The sequence below is a fragment of the Anomaloglossus baeobatrachus genome, chromosome 9 (genome assembly GCF_048569485.1).
Source record: "Anomaloglossus baeobatrachus isolate aAnoBae1 chromosome 9, aAnoBae1.hap1, whole genome shotgun sequence".
Taxonomy (NCBI): Eukaryota; Metazoa; Chordata; class Amphibia; order Anura; family Aromobatidae; genus Anomaloglossus; species Anomaloglossus baeobatrachus.
This window is the reverse complement of record NC_134361.1, coordinates 48546180-48563692: the sequence shown is the minus strand read 5'-3', so window position 1 is coordinate 48563692 and position 17513 is coordinate 48546180. Positions and strand designations below refer to the sequence as shown.

The 17513-nt window shown below is 51.3% G+C and overlaps 1 protein-coding gene across 1 annotated transcript in view; it reads left to right on the top strand.

Annotated features, from left to right (window-relative positions):
- Nucleotides 1–7648, top strand: part of LOC142251155 (uncharacterized) — a 75393-nt gene extending 67745 nt beyond the window's left edge. The window contains 2 exon segments of the mRNA XM_075323686.1: nt 6593–7063; nt 7066–7648. Of these exon segments, the coding sequence (XP_075179801.1) occupies nt 6593–7063; nt 7066–7241 (647 nt within the window). The 3' untranslated portion in view covers nt 7242–7648.
- The last annotated feature ends 9865 nt before the right edge of the window (nt 7649–17513 follow it).

The window sequence follows — 17513 nt, the reverse complement described above, 5'->3', positions numbered from 1 at the left end:
CTATGGGAAATCTTGCTCTGCTGAACGAGTAACTTGGTTAACAAGCACAGTCCCAGAACGGATTGTTCTCGTTAAGCAAGGTTCCACTGTATGTGATGGTCCGTCCCGCCCATCACTTCTGACCATCCCCTGAACCTAGTCCTGAATGTCTACAAAAATACTCATGGAACTAAAAGTCCTAAAGAAACATTCCAGGATCAGATCGCAGAGGATTTCTGCCTCTGCGACACATACCGGCCATTTACAACATTGCCGGTCGCATCCTTACAATACTTATTTGTAATGTTGCCCATGTACATGATTTTTGAATGAAGAAGAAGAAGAATTCATCCTGGAGGACGAGGTGGCGACTTTTTGTTCAGTTGCCTTTATCATTGTGCCTGCTCAGGCTTATAAAAGGGGAAAGGTTTTTTTTGGATGATTATTATTTATTATTTTATTTTCTTCATCGTTCCTTATGGGAGACCCAGACCATGGGTGTATAGCTTCTGCCTCCGGAGGACACACAAAGTACTACACTCAAACGTGTAGCTCCTCCCTCCGGGCTATATACACCCCCTGGATGACAATCTAACCAGTTCAATGCTTTGTGTTCCAGGAGGTCACACACACACATGCATTCTCTGATTTTTCATTTTTAAGATTTTTGATTCAAAGATATGGAAGAAAAGCGGGTCCAGTCGGGGACTCCCGGCATGTCCCTTCTCACCCCACTGTGTCGGCGGTGCTGTTAAGGTTGACTTTACAAGGCTGGAGCCTTCACATGCCGTGCTCCTTCACCATCCTCTGAGGCTCTGGCTTGAAGTGGGAGCCATCACGGTCCTCTCTGCTTTGCAGGAGACCGGTTCTCCATCCGCAGCCCTGTCAGGATCCTGCCGGACGGAGCGTGTAAACCCCCCCAGGGACATGGCCCTGCGTCTCAAAAGCTAAGTATTGAGACGTTTTTCAGGGGTCCCGGGTATATTTATTGTGGGGAGTGTGTGTCTTTTGACTTTGCTGTGAATTCCGGCCGGTTCTCTGGGTTTTTCCTGAGAACCGCGCCGAGGGTGCCTGCTCGTCGGCCGCATGTAAAAATCTAGGCCCCGGCTTCAGTTGCGGCCTAGTTTCGGTTTCATTCCCTCTGCATGTCAGCCTTGCAGGGGAACAGTGCGGCGCCGCCCACCGGCCGATCAGCAGAGGGGAGGACACTCCTCTCTGAGGAGATGTTTCCCTCCCCTGTATCTCTCCTTGGCCCTCCGGATTCCCGCTCTTGGGCTAATCCCCGCCCCCCCCTCCTCACTCCAGAGCCATTTTATCAGCGTTCTCACACTGATCGGAGCTGGCTGCTGCATCCACTGGGGGTCAAGCTGTGGAATCCGGAGGGCACACAAAATAAGCGGCTTTATTATACACTCTCAGGGGATCATTCTATAGGAGTGTATTCTTTACTGCAGAGCCTCCACCTCAGCAGCATGTCTGTCACTAGGAGCAAGTCTGCTAAGCTGTACTCTATATGCACTGCATGTAAGCTCATTCTGTCTGAACCGAGCACATATCCACATTGTGATGCCTGCTCTAACATGGTGGTGCCTCAGCCTGGAGCCTCTTCAGGGTCCCCCCGGCTGCTCCTGCCCCGGTGGCTGAACCCCCGGCTTGGGTAGCATCTTTTTCCAGAGCTATCTCCCAGTCTTTTGCCGACTCCATGGGACAGCTGTCCCGGACTCTGCTGACCATGCATCAGCCCCTTCTCAGGGCGCCTCTGCTGCTCCGAGCTCTGCAGAGCTCTCAGAGCATGTTTTAGGACCCCGTCCTCCTAAACGGAGACCCAGGGACCCTTCTCCTTCCTCGTCCCACGGCTCTGATTCACGAGCTGAGGTGCAGGGCGAGGAGGATACTTTTACTGTGGGCTCAGACGCTACCTCTATGTACCCCATTGACTTATCTGAGGGTGATGCGGATGTTAGTGATTTGATTGCATCCATTAACTCCGTACTGAACCTCAATCCACCAGTGTCAGAGGAACAAGCCTCTCTGGTAGAAATACACCAGTTTACCTCTCCTAAGAGAGCTAGGAGTACGTTTTTTAACCACTCCAGTTTTCAGGCCACTGTTTCCAAGCCCAGGGCCTGTCCTGACAAACGCTTTCCAAAGCGTAGTTATGATGACCGTTTTCCTTTCCACCTGAGGTGGTTAAGGAGTGGGCTCAGTCCCAAAGGTAGACCCTCCGGTGTCTAGAATCTCAGCCCGGACAGTCGTATATGTGGCCGATGGCACCTCTCTTAAGGATCCCACTGACCGCCAGGTTGACCTTCTGGCCAAATCTGTATATGCGGTGGCAGGAGCCTCGTTCTCCCCGTCTTTTGCAGCAGTGTGGGCTCTTAAGGCAGTCTCTGCCTCTCTGGCGGAGATACATTCCCTCGCCAGGGACTCTATACCCGAGATGGTTGCCTTAACTTCCCAGGCTTCGGCCTTTTCATCCTACGCCATGTCTGCCATTCTAGAGGCTTCTCACCGCACGGCGGTGGCTTCCGCTAATTCTCTCGCGATCCGCAGGATCTTGTGGCTTCGAGAGTGGAAAGCAGACGCTTCTTCTAAGAAGTACCTTGCTGGGCTCCCCTTTGCTGGGTCCCGGCTGTTCGGTGAACAACTGGATGAAATTATTAAGGAAGCTACTGGCGGGAAGAGTACTTCCTTGCCACAAACTAAAACCAGGAAACCTGTCCAGGGCAGGAACCAGTCGAGGTTTCGTTCCTTTCGTTCCTCTAACTGGTCATCCTCTAAGCCCTCAGCTTCGTCCACTACCTCAGCCAATGATCGTAAACCCAACTGGCGCGCGAAGCCGCGTCCTCAGAAGAACGGAGGAGCCGCTGCCACTAAGGCAGCCTCCTCTTGACTATCTGGCTGCGCCAGCAACGTCCTTGGTCGGTGGCAGGCTCTCCCACTTTGGCGACGTGTGGTTTCAACACGTCTCCGATCAGTGGGTGCGGGATATCATCTCCCACGGCTACAGGATAGAATTCTCTTCCAGCCCACCAAACAGATTTTTTCTGTCCGCTCCCCCCTGCTCCAAAGCCGCCGCCTTCTCACAGGCCGTGGCATCCTTGCAGGCCAACGGGGTAATTGTTCCGGTTCCCGCGCGGGAACGGTTCAGAGGTTTCTACTCAAACCTCTTCCTAGTCCCCAAGAAGGACGGTTCCTTCCGGCCCATCCTGGATCTCAAGCTTCTCAACAAGCATGTTCAGGTGCGGCGCTTTCGCATGGAATCTCTGAGATCGGTCATTGCCTCAATGACCCAAGGAGATTTTCTAGCATCCATCGACATCAGAGATGCCTATCTGCATGTGCCTATTGCGGTTTCACACCAGCGTTGGCTACGCTTTGCAATCGGAGAGGAACATTTCCAATTCGTGGCTCTCCCCTTCGGGTTAGCCACGGCCCCTCGTGTTTTCACCAAGGTCATGGCAGCAGTGGTTGCGGTCCTGCATCTCCAGGGGTTGGCAGTAATCCCCTACCTGGACGACCTTCTAGTCAAGGCCTCATCCAGTGCAGACTGCCAGCGGAGTGGCTCGCTCACTCTCGCCACGCTTGTTCAATTCGGGTGGCTTGTCAATCTGCCCAAGTCCACTCTGACCCTGACCCAGGAACTTGCGTACCTAGGGATGCAATTCGAGACTCTGCCGGCACTTGTGAAGCTGCCCTTAGTCAAACAGCAGTCCCTTCATCTGGCGGTGCGCTCTCTGTTGAAGCCCCGCCGTCATTCAATCAGGCACCTCATGCAGGTGCTGGGTCAGATGGTGGCGTCAATGGAAGCGGTTCCCTTTGCCCAGTTCCATCTGCGTCCCCTGCAGCTGGACATTCTCCGCTGTTGGGACAAGCGGACCTCTTCCTTGCACAGGCTAGTGGCTCTGTCGCCGCAGACCAGGAGCTCTCTTCAGTGGTGGCTTCGGCCCCTCTCTCTGTCACAGGGACGCTCCTTCCTGACTCCGTCCTGGGTGATCCTCACCACGGATGCCAGCCTCTCCGGCTGGGGAGCAGTATTTCTCCACCACCGAGCACAGGGCACTTGGACTCCGTCCGAATCAGCCTCTCGATCAATGTGCTGGAAATCAGGCTGTTCTTCTAGCTCTCCTAGCCTTGCACCACCTGTTGACTGGCAAGCACATCCGAGTCCAGTCAGACAACGCGACAGCGGTTGCCTACATCAATCACCAGGGCGGGACTCGCAGCCGCCTGGCGATGTTGGAGGTTCAACGAATCCTTCAGTGGACGGAGGACTCCAAGTCCACCATATCCGCAGTCCACATCCCAGGCGTAGAAAACTGGGAGGCCGATTATCTCAGCCGTCAAACCGTGGACAGCGGCGAGTGGACCCTGCATCCGGCAGTGTTCAGGTCAATCTGCCGCAAGTGGGGCACTCCGGAAGTGGATCTAATGGCATCCCGGCACAACAACAAGGTCCCGGTTTACGTGGCTCGCTCCCACGATCCTCAGGCCTTCGCAGCGGACGCGCTGGTTCAAGATTGGTCTCAGTTCCGTCTGGCCTATGTGTTTCCCCCTCTGGCTCTCTTGCCCAGGGTTCTGCGCAAGATCAGAATGGAGGGCCGTCGGGTCATAATCATTGCTCCGGACTGGCCCAGGCGAGCTTGGTACCCAGATCTGCTCCGTCTGTCCGTAGAAATGCCGTGGCATCTCCCGGACCGCCCAGACCTTCTCTCTCAAGGTCCGTTTTTCCGGCAGAATTCTGCGGCTCTCAGATTGACGGCGTGGCTCTTGAGTCCTGGATCCTGACAGCTTCAGGCATTCCTTCTGAGGTCATCTCCACTATGACTCAGGCTCGGAGGTCTTCCTCGGCCAAGATTTACCACAGGACTTGGAAGATTTTCCTGTCCTGGTGTCGCTCTTCCGGCCATGCTCCTTGGCCGTTCTCTTTGCCGACCATTCTGTCCTTTTTACAGTCCGGTCTGCAGCTAGGACTGTCCCTCAATTCCCTTAAGGGACAGGTGTCGGCTCTGTCGGTATTATTCCAGCGGCGTATCGCCCGACTGGCTCAGGTGCGCACCTTCATTCAGGGCGCATCTCACATCATTCCTCCTTACCGGCGACCTTTGGATCCCTGGGATCTTAATCTGGTCCTCACGGCCTTACAGAAACCCCCCTTTGAGCCTCTTAGGGAGGTTCCTTTGTTTAGACTTTCACAGAAAGTGTTTTTTCTAGTAGCCATAACTTCTCTCAGGAGAGTCTCTGATTTAGCTGCGCTCTCTTCGGAGTCACCTTTTTTTGGTGTTTCACCAAGACAAGGTGGTTCTCCGTCCGACTCCGGAGTTTTCTCCCTAAGGTGGTGTCTTCTTTCCACCTTAACCAGGACATTTCATTGCCTTCCCTTTGTCCGGCCCCTGTGCATCGCTTTGAGAAGGCGTTGCATACCTTGGTTTTGGTGCGGGCGCTCCGAATCTATGTGTCACGCACCGCCGCTTTTAGGCGGTGCACCTCACTTTTTGTGCTAACCACGGGTCAGCGCAAGGGTCTCTTGGCTTCTAAACCGACCCTAGCTCGTTGGATTAGGTCGGCCATCTCTGATGCCTACCAGTGTTCTCAGGTGCCCCCTCCGCCAGGGATTAAGGCGCACTCGACCAGAGCTGTCGGTGCCTCCTGGGCTTTCAGGCACCAGGCTACGGCTCAGCAGGTTTGTCAGGCTGCCACTTGGTCTAGTCTGCACACCTTTTCGAAGCACTACCAAGTGCATGCTCATGCTTCGGCAGATGCGAGCTTGGGCAGACGCATCCTTCAGGCGGCTGTCGCCCATTTGTGAAGTTAGGTTTTGCCTACTTCTCAGTTTCTATTTATTTCCCACCCATGGACTGCTTTGAGACGTCCCATGGTCTGGGTCTCCCATAAGGAACGATGAAGAAAAAGAGAATTTTGTTTACTTACCGTAAATTCTTTTTCTTATAGTTCCAACATGGGAGACCCAGCACCCTCCCTGTTGCCTGTTGGCAGTTCTTGTTCCGTGTGTTTCACCGGCTGTTGTTGTAGACAGAGGTTCCGGTTTTTCCGAGTTTTACTCTGTCTCTACTTATGGGTGGATGTCCTCCTTCAGCTTTTGCACTGAACTGGTTAGATTGTCATCCAGGGGGTGTATATAGCCCGGAGGGAGGAGCTACACGTTTGAGTGTAGTACTTTGTGTGTCCTCCAGAGGCAGAAGCTATACACCCATGGTCTGGTCTCCCATGTCGGAACTATAAGAAAAAGAATTTACGGTAAGTAAACAAAATTCTCTTTTATTATTATTATTATTATTATTATTATTATTATTATTATTATTAATATTATGATGATTTTATTTTATTTTTTTTTTAATCTGTACACCAAACACAGGTAAATGTATATTCACAAATTTCATCTCCAGTTGAGGACCACTTTCTTAATTCTCCCCACCAATCTTTTGTTTTATACTAGATGAAGCGGTGACCTCCCGTATCCGCCACCTGACCGCTGCTGCCAATTACAGTCTCATGCTGTCTACTATTGATGACTGTATTTTTACCATGCAGATATGTGAGATACACTCTCCTTCTAGCCTCTCTATAGCGTACATGTTTTATGTCTCGGCAGATAACCTTCCTATAGTAACCAACCTTGAAGACGACAGTATGGACATGCTGGATGGACAGCGGGAACCTCTTTCCATGACGTACGCTCTTTCACAGCGTTTCAATGATGGATTCAATGGCGAATTATATTCAACATCCAAGTGGAAAGCAAGAAATATGGCGCCTCACGGTTTTACTACTTTCAATTCTGATGAAAGAACTTTAGGTCCCATCACGACGGTCCAGCAGATGGACAGTCAGTATGCCTGGTTCTTTTGCGAAAAAAATCTCTCCCGTACCGGCTTGGCATCAAAACACGGCCAGTGTGCGGAGCCGAGACCCTATAAGTGTTCAGAGTGCGATAAAAGCTTTACTGTTAAATCTAACTTGATTAAGCATCACCGTATTCACACCGGGGAGAGACCGTACAAGTGCACGCTGTGCTCCAAAAGCTTCAGCCGCAACTCACACTTGATCACGCACCAGCGAACGCACACGGGGAGCGGCCGTACAAGTGCAGCGAGTGCGACAAGAGCTTTATCCAAAACTCTGTGCTGATCCAACACCAAAGGATCCACACCGGGGAGAGACCCTTCAAATGTGACGAATGCAATAAAAGCTTCAGCCAGAAGTCGTGTCTCATCCGTCACCAAAGAACTCACGCTAGATAAGGGTTGTCGAAAAAACGGTCGACTAAATACAGGGTCTTTTTTTGGACTTTTAGGAGGTACACCTAAACCAAACAGGACATAATGGGGAAATGAGCAATAAAAGGGTCTCAGATGGGTAGTTTAGCCAGCTATACAGCAGACCTAAAACATGGTACCGCCACAGTGTCACACATTGACCAACTTGCGTACTGCCATTTTGTATCTTTAAACACTAATGGACTTTTGTATGATCGTCTATATAGATATATATTTTTTTCAGTATATGTGCCTTGTCCATTTTCTGTGTATGATATTGTAGTTCAGCCACATTCGCTTCTTTAAAGGGGTTGTCCACTACTTTTACATTGATAGCCTATCCTTCTGATCAGCCGGAGTCCAACACCCCGCACCCTCGCCAATCAGTTGTTCAGGGTCCCGGCGGCGACAGCAGGCAGCTGAAAATGTTGATTCCTTGTGCTGCTCTGTCTTCTGATAGCGGTTGGGTACTGCACATCTGCCTCCTATTGATATGAATGGGATGTGGGTGTGCAGTACCCGGCCGCAGCTGCTATCTGAGGACAAAGCAGCACCAAAGCTGAGCATTTTCGACCTCCTGCTGTCGCAGCGGGGGTGCGATCGATCCTTGATGACCTATCCAAAGGATACGCAATTAGTGTAAAAGTAGTGGACAACCCCTTTAAAGCAGAAGTGCAATATCAGACATGACCACTGGGCAAGAGTGGCGCTGTTTACTGCTGCCCCCCCCCCCCCCCCCCATTTTTTTTTTTTTTTTAAGGGAATCTGTCATCAGAAATTTGGCTTTCAACCTAAATTTCTTCATCGTTCCTTATGGGAGACCCAGACCATGGTCTGGGTCTCCCATGTCGGAACTATAAGAAAAAGAATTTACGGTAAGTAAACAAAATTCTTTGTTTCCCCCTCTGCAGCTCGTGGGCTGCATTCTAGTAAGGTTTCTATACTTTTTGTGCCCCCTTTTAAACCAAAATAAATACTTTATAAAACTGTACCTTTCGGTTTGAAAATCTTGTAAATTATCCATGGGGGCGGGCCATGTGGCGTCCATTGCTGTATCTTACGCCGTCCCCCTATGCTCCAAATCATCCCTCAAGACGCCGCCCACTGCGCCCGAGGTCCCGTGCACGCCGGGACACCTAGTGACGTGGTCGCAGGCACAAGAGTATGGGCGGCGCTGTGATTGCATCGCAAGTGCGCGCCCATACTCTCGTGCCTGCCCTTTCCCCCACTGCCTCCAGCGTTCTGCGCCGGCCCGACGTCACCTCCTTCCCATCGTACCCTGCAGCAGGAAATAGATGGGAGGAGCAGAGCAGGCCACTACAGGAGAAGCGGAGGATCTGAGCGACGTACAGAGGGGAGAGCGCGCACACGAGAGTATGGGCGGGCACTTGCGATGCAATCACAGCGCCGCCCATACTCTCGTGCCTGCGACCACGTCACTAAGTGTCCCGGCGTGTGCACGGGACCTCGGGCGCAGTGGGCGGCGTCCTGAGGGATGATTTGGAGCATGGGGGGACGGCGTAAGATACAGCAACGGACGCCACACGGCCCGCCCCCACGGAGAGTTTACAAGATTTTCAAACCGAAAGGTACAGTTTTATAAAGTATTTATTTTGGTTTAAAAGGGGGCACAAAAAGTATAGAAACCTTGCTAGAATGCAGCCCACGAGCTGCAGAGGGGGAAACATTTAGGTTGAAAGCCAAATTTCTGATGACAGGTTCCCTTTAAAGGGTATGTTCGCACGTTGTGTCCTGCAGTGACAAATATCCTGCAGCGTTTTGTCACTGCATTTGTGTTTCAAAGCGCAGCCAAAAAGCAGCATTTTGGATGCATTGTGAATGCAGAATGGATGCGTTCTCTGCCATAGAGTGGGAAACGCATCCAAAACTTACAAAATAAGTGACATGTTGCATTTTAGGCTACTTGCACACATCCGGTTTGAGCACTGTGGCTCAATCCGGCTGTGAAAACTATGCAACGGACGCGGCGAAAACACCGCATCCTTTGCATAAGTTTTTACATGCGGCCCGTCCGTTTTTTTTCCGGTTGTGGCACGCTACTGAGCATGCGCAGTGGAAAAAACCACATGCGGTGAGCGGATGCGTTTTTTTCCGCATCGCGCCGCATCCGGCCTCCATAGGTATGCATTGAAAAATGCGCCGCGGCGCGATGCGGTGTTTTTTGCCGGAGCAAAAAACGGTGCAGGGAACGTTCGATCCGACCGCGGCATCGGCTAAATCTGCCGCATGCGGCAAAAACCAGACCGAACGCAAGCCCCTGCGGCACAATACGGCACTAATGGAAGTCTATGCAAAAAAAAACGCAACCGGCGTTACAAAAGCCGGTTGCGGTTTTTCTGCAGAACGCCGTATTGTGCCGCAGAGCAAAAATCCGGATGTGTGAAAGTAGCCTTAGAACGCTATCAATTTTGTAAAAAATTTGGCATGCAAAACTCATTTTAAAACGCAACGTGCGCATGGATTTTGCAAAATTCTCTGACTTTGCTGGGGACGCAGAACACATGCGTTTACGCTATAGTTTAAAACTCTGCATAAACGCATGAAAAAACGCAACGTGCGCCATAGCCTTAATATGAAAAACCTTTCAAGCAAGTTTTTTTTTGTTTTTGTTTTTTTCCCCACCAAAAGGGTAATACTTGAAAAATACTACATTTTCTTTTTCGCTCCTAATTGGGAGACCCAGACAGTGGGTGTATAGCTACTGCCTCTGGAGGCCGCACAAAGAACTACACTTAAAAGTGTAAGGCCCCTCCCCTTCTGGCTATACACCCTCCCGTAGGAGTACGGATTCCTCAGTTTTAGCTTTGTGCGCAGGAGGTCAGACACGCACGCATAGCTCCATTGTTTTTAGTCAGCAGCAGCTGCTGACTATGTCGGATGGAAGAAAAGAGGGCCCATACAGGGCTCCCAGCATGCTCCCTTCTCACCCCACTGTATGTCGGAGATGTTTGTAAGGTTGAGGTACCCATTGCGGGTACGGCGGCAGGAGCCCACATGCTGATTCCTTCCCCATCCCTTTTTACAGGGCTCTGGGTGAAGTGGGATTTACTGGTCTCCAGGCACTGAGACCGTGCTCCATCTACAGCCCCTGGAGAAGATGCTGGATGGAGCGGAGTACATCAGGGACATGGCCCTGCTTCCTCAAGGTACTCTGTGTCCCCGTGCATTTGGCGCTCACACCGCAGCATGCTGGGTGTTGTAGTGCGCCGGGGGACATCAGCGCTACGGCGCTTGTGCCATGGCCTCATTCAGCTTCGCTGAAGCAGGCACACTTCTGGGAATCGGTCGCGCCGGCCGCTGGGACTGCGGCGCGGCTGGCACTTGTGGTGCGCCGGGGACTTCAGCGCGGCCCGCGCTTTTACGGCGGCCGCGCTGATAACTCGAGTCCCCGGCTTTTGCGGCCTGCTTCCGTTCGTTCCCGCCCCCAGACCTGCCAGTCAGGAGAGGGGCGGGACGCTGGTCAGTGCATCAGCGCTGAGGGCTGGAGTCGTTTTTACATACTCCAGCCCTCACAGTAGGCACAGAGGGGACACGGTTTCCCGCACTTTTGTTTGGGAACTCCCACGGACCGCCCCTCTCCACAGACGCCGGCAGCCATTCCTGCTGACACGCTGAGCTGCAGAGGGGAGCCGGGGAGACCCAGACAAGGAATTCTGCGCCTCTTACCCGCTATTCAGCGGGCGGTAAGCAGCCCTCAGGGCTCACCCCCTCTTGTGCCAGTAGTATTCTTAGTATTTTGTTTCTACAGATACTTGGTATTACATAGCGCTGGTCGCCCTTTGGCTATAGACTCTCTCACATTGCAGAGAGCCAGCAGCATGTCGTCCGTAAAACGCAAGGGTGCCAAGGCACAGACATTATATGCTTCCTGCACCGCATGTGGGACTTTTCTACCGGCAGGCTCCACGGACCCCCATTGTGTGCAGTGCTCGGCCCCTGCGGCGCTTGCACAGTCGGGACCTCTGCTGGACGTGACCCAGGGTGTACCACCTGTGAATGCTGTCCAAGTGACAGGAACTGAGTTTGCAGCTTTTGCTGACAGAATGTCTCTCACTATGTCACAAATTCTTGACACATTGCGAGCTAGGCCTGTACTTCAGGCCACGGACACTGTGCAATCATTGCCCCCTGGTCCCCCTCAGCTGAATTACCTCCAAGCTCCGGGACGGGCATATACACCTCAGGGTGAAGACTCTGACTCGGACGATGGCCCCGGGCAGCCTAAGCGGGCTCGCTATGACGGGCCTTCACATTCATCTCAATGGTCAGGATCCCAGCGAGATGAATCTATGGGTGATGAGGCGGACGTAACTGATCAGGATTCTGATCCTGGGACCGCTCTCAATCTAGATACACCAGATGGTGACGCCATAGTTAATGATCTTATATTTAACATCAATAAGATGTTAAATATTTCCCCACCAGCTCCTCTTGTAGAGGAGTCAGCTTCGCAGCACGAGAGAATCCATTTCAGATACCCTAAGCGTACTTTAAGCACTTTTCTGGACCACGCTGACTTTAGAGACGCAATCCAGAAACCCCACGCTTATCATGAAAGGCGTTTTTCTAAACGGCTTAAAGATACACGCTATCCTTTTCCCCCTGAGGTGGTCAAGGGTTGGACCCAGTGTCCAAAAGTGGATCCTCCAATTTCCAGGCTTGCAGCTAGATCCTTGGTTGCAGTTGAAGATGGAGCGGCACTTAAAGATGCCACTGACAGGCAGATGGAGCTCTGGCTGAAATCCATCTATGAAGCGATTGGAGCGTCATTAGCGCCTTCTTTTGCGGCCGTATGGGCACTCCAAGCTATCTCAGCCGGGCTTGCGCGAGTCGACTCAGTCACACGTGCATTTGCCCCGCAGGTAGCACCATTGACCTCGCAAATGGCGGCATTCGCGTCGTACGCGATTAATGCTGTTCTTGACGCTACAAGCCGCACGGCAGTGGCGTCAGCCAACTCCGTTGTTTTGCGTAGGGCCCTGTGGTTGAGACATTGGAAAGCAGATTCTCATTCCAAGAAGTGCTTAACCAATTTGCCTTTTTCTCGTGACCGATTGTTTGGAGAGCGTTTGGATGAAATCATCAAACACTCCAAGGGTAAGGACTCATCCTTACCGCAACACAGACAAAACAAACCCCAACAGAGGAAGGGTCAGTCTGGTTATCGGTCCTTTCGAGGACCGGGCAGGTCCCAATTCGCCTCGTCAAAAAAGACTCAAAAAGACCAGAGACGCTCAGATTCTTGGAGGTCTCAGTCACGCCCAAAAAGGACAGCCGGAGGAACCGTTGCCAAGACGGCGTCCTCCTGACTTGCGGTCTCCGATTCCCACACCCGCGGTCGGTGGGAGGCTTTCCCACTTTGGCGACATTTGGCTGTCACGCGTCAAAGACCGTTGGGTGAGGGATATTCTGTCTCACGGGTACAGGATAGAGTTCAGTTCTCGTCCGCCAACTCGTTTCTTCAGAACTTCTCCACCACCAGACCGAGCCGATGCTCTGTTGCAGGCGGTGGCCGCTCTAAAGGCGGAAGGAGTGGTGACCTCCGTCCCTCTTCAGGAACAAGGTCACGGTTTTTACTCCAATCTGTTTGTGGTCCCAAAAAAGGACGGATCGTATCGACCCGTCCTGGATCTAAAGTTGCTCAACAGACACGTAAAAGTCAGGAGGTTCCGGATGGAATCCCTACGCTCCGTCGTAGCCTCAATGTCTCAAGGAGATTTTCTAGCATCAATAGATATCAAAGATGCGTATCTCCACGTGCCGATTGCACCAGAGCATCAGCGTTTCCTACGCTTCGTCATACACGACGAACACCTGCAGTTCGTAGCGTTACCTTTCGGTCTGGCAACAGCCCCCCGGGTCTTCACCAAAGTCATGGCAGCAGTAGTAGCTGTTCTGCACTCGCAGGGTCACTCGGTCATCCCGTATCTAGACGACCTGCTTATAAAGGCACCCTCTCAAGAGGCATGCCAACACAGTCTGAAGGTGGCACTAGACACTCTCCAGAGTTTCGGGTGGATTATCAACTTTCCAAAGTCTCATCTAACCCCGACCCAATCTCTGACTTATCTTGGCATGGAGTTTCATACTCTCTCAGCGATAGTGAGGCTTCCACTGGACAAGCAGTGCTCGCTACGGACGGGAGTGCAATCTCTCCTTCAGAGCCAGTCGCACTCACTGAGGCGCCTCATGCATTTCCTAGGAAAGATGGTAGCAGCAATGGAGGCAGTCCCGTTCGCGCAGTTTCATCTGCGCCCTCTACAATGGGACATTCTACGCCAATGGGATGGGAAATCGACGTCCCTCGACAGGACTGTCTCCCTCTCTGACTGCCAAGGACTCTCTGCGTTGGTGGCTTCTCCCCACCTCATTGTCACAGGGAAAGTCGTTCCTTCCCCCGTCCTGGGCAGTGGTCACGACGGATGCGAGCCTATCAGGGTGGGGAGCGGTGTTTCTCCACCACAGGGCTCAGGGGACGTGGACTCAGGAAGAGTCCACCCTGCAGATCAATGTTCTGGAAATCAGAGCAATCTATCTTGCCCTGCGAGCCTTCCAACAATGGCTGGAAGGCAAGCAGATTCGGATTCAGTCGGACAATTCCACGGCGGTGGCGTACATCAACCACCAAGGGGGAACACGCAGTCGCCAAGCTTTTCAAGAAGTCCAGCGGATTTTGACGTGGGTGGAAAGCAGAGCGTCCACCATATCCGCAGTTCACATCCCAGGCGTGGAAAACTGGGAAGCAGACTTTCTCAGTCGCCAGGGCATGGACGCAGGAGAATGGTCCCTTCACCCGGACGTGTTTCAGCAGATCTGTTGCCGCTGGGGGACGCCGGACGTCGATCTGATGGCGTCACGGCACAACAACAAGGTCCCAGTTTTCATGGCACGGTCTCACGATCACCGAGCGCTGGCGGCAGACGCCTTGGTTCAGGATTGGTCGCAATTCCGACTCCCCTATGTGTTCCCACCTCTAGCATTGTTACCCAGAGTTCTCCGGAAAATCAAGTCCGACTGCCATCGAGCCATACTCGTCGCTCCAGATTGGCCAAGAAGGTCGTGGTACCCGGATCTGTGGCATCTCACGGTAGGCCAACCGTGGACACTACCAAACCGTCCAGATTTGCTGTCTCAAGGGCCGTTTTTCCATCTGAATTCTGCGGCCCTGAACCTGACTGTGTGGCCATTGAGTCCTGGATCCTAGCGGCCTCAGGTTTATCTCATGAAGTTGTTGCCACAATGAGACAGGCTAGAAAACCATCCTCAGCTAAGATCTATCACAGGACGTGGAAGATATTCTTAGCGTGGTGCTTGGCTCAAGGGTTTTCTCCCTGGCCATTTGCATTGCCAATTTTTCTTTCCTTCCTGCAGTCTGGGTTGGAAAAAGGTTTGTCGCTTAGCTCGCTTAAGGGTCAAGTCTCCGCGCTATCCGTATTCTTTCAGAAGCGCTTGGCACGGCTTTCTAAAGTACGCACGTTTCTCCAAGGAGTTTGTCATATCGTTCCTCCTTACAAACGGCCATTGGAACCCTGGGATCTGAACAAGGTTCTCATTGCTCTCCAGAAGCCGCCTTTCGAGCCTTTGAAAGAGGTTTCCCTTTCTCGGCTTTCACAAAAGGTAGTTTTTCTTGTGGCGGTCACGTCTCTTCGAAGAGTGTCCGAGCTGGCGGCGTTATCTTGCAAATCTCCCTTCCTGGTGTTTCACCAAGACAAGGTAGTACTGCGTCCAATTCCAGAGTTTTCTCCCAAGGTGGTTTCTTCCTTTCATCTCAATCAGGATATCACTTTGCCATCTTTGTGTCCGCATCCAGTTCACCAATTTGAAAAGGGTTTACATCTGTTGGACCTGGTGAGAGCACTCAGGATTTACATTTCTCGCACGGCGTCTCTACGCCGTTCTGATGCGCTCTTTGTCCTAGTCGCTGGTCAGCATAAGGGATCGCAAGCTTCCAAATCCACCCTGGCGCGGTGGATCAAGGAACCAATTCTTCACACATACCGTTCTGCTGGGCTTCCGATTCCATCTGGACTGAAGGCCCATTCTACCAGAGCCGTGGGTGCGTCCTGGGCATTGCGGCATCAGGCTACGGCTCAGCAAGTGTGCCAGGCGGCTACCTGGTCGAGTCTGCACACGTTTACCAAACACTATCAAGTGCATACCTACGCTTCGGCAGATGCCAGCCTAGGTAGACAGGTCCTTCAGGCGGCGGTGGCCCACCTGTAGGAAGAGGCTGTCTGACAGCCCGTTCATGTGGTATCTTTTTACCCACCCAGGGACTGCTTTTGGACGTCCCACTGTCTGGGTCTCCCAATTAGGAGCGAAAAAGAAGGGAATTTTGTTTACTTACCGTAAATTCCTTTTCTTCTAGCTCCAATTGGGAGACCCAGCACCCGCCCTATTTGTTCTTAGGGTTTCGTTTTTCGGGTGCACATGTTGTTCATGTTGTTTCTTAAGTTCTCCGATCTTGTTATCGGATTGAATTTGTTTTTGAAACTGTTATTGGCTTTCCTCCTTCTTGCTTTGGTACTAAAACTGAGGAATCCGTACTCCTACGGGAGGGTGTATAGCCAGAAGGGGAGGGGCCTTACACTTTTAAGTGTAGTTCTTTGTGCGGCCTCCAGAGGCAGTAGCTATACACCCACTGTCTGGGTCTCCCAATTGGAGCTAGAAGAAAAGGAATTTACGGTAAGTAAACAAAATTCCCTTCTTCTCAAAAGGGAAAAAAAAAAAAAAATAAATCTCAGTAGTGACAAAAGCACTTGGCATATTTTTATTATTTTTTATTAAATAGATCTAGTTCAACGTTTTTTAGAAACGCTAACCACTATGCAATGAACTTACTGCGATTGCATATGGAGATATTTATTGGCCCTCTAAAGTAGAGGAAAACAGTCTTAAGGGCCAAGACGAAATGTGGGACACCCAGCGTCTGCCTTTGACGTCCGCTGATGGATATGCAATAGATAATGACAGACCATCCTTTTGGTGTCTTTTTGAAAATAACTTTTGGGTTCCAAGATAAAAATACAAAATACGAAGGTTGGGATTGATCACTTTCAGCCAAAAAAAAAAAAAAATATTTATAGGTTGATTTTAACGTAGCTCTTTTATGCAATTTAAGGAGTCAAAACTTTAAAAGAAAATTGTTGCTAGCTTTTTAAAAGTATTTTTTATTACCCCCAATCTGGGGTCTAAAAGGAAATCGTCAGTGTTTCTCGCGTTTTGTAAAATTGATTGTTTTTTCAGTGTTTTTTTTTGTTAAAATGTAAAAGACAAAGGAGTCCTAGCGGCGCCTTTTTACAAGTATTCTTCGACAAATGCAAAAGTTGATCTACTTGCAGGATTGCCCTATGATATTATACCAGCCGGTATCGGAAATAATCCGCTTAATGTTAGCGAGTAATGGACCGTCTGGCCCTGCGATATGGAAAGTGTTAGGTCTGTACTTGCCCTATACAGGTGCTTCATGGTTTACATTCCAGGTAGAATGCGTAAACTTTTTTTTTTTTTTTTTGTTTATCAAACCGGTACTCTGCTGGATGGTTGTAGGTCTAAAGCCATTATATCCTCTCGTACATAGAGAGTAAGGGGTACTTTGCACGCTGCGACATCGCTACTGCGATATCGTCTGGGTCAAATCGAAAGTGACGCACATCCGGCGCCGGTAACGACGTTGCAACGTGTAAAGCCTAGATGCACCGATAAACGATCGCAAAATCGGTGATCTGTGTAGCGTCAGTCATTTTCATAATGTCGCACCAATAGGAGATACGATGTTGTTCCTGCGGCAGCACACATCGCTGTGTATGAAGCCGCAGGAGCGAGGAACATCCCCTTACCTGCCTCCACCGGCTATGCGGAAGGAAGGAGGAGGGCGGGATGTTTGTCCCACTCATCTCCGCCCCTCCGCTTCTATTTACCGCCTGCCGTGTGACGCCGCACGACCCGCCCCCTTAGGAAGGAGGCGGGTTGTCGGCCAGAGCGACGTCGCAGGGCAGGTAAGTGCGTGTGAAGCTGCCGTAGCGAACATTAATCACAAGATATCGCATGTGCAACGGGGGCAGGTACTATCGCGCTCGGCATCGCTAGCCGATGCTAGCGTGTTCGCAGCGTGCAAAGTAACCCTAAGAATCAGTTTTGGGATCTTATCCATTAAAGGGAACCTGTCACCAGATTTGTCCCTTTTTATAAGCTGCAGCCACCACCAGTGGGCTCTTATATACAATATTCTAGAAC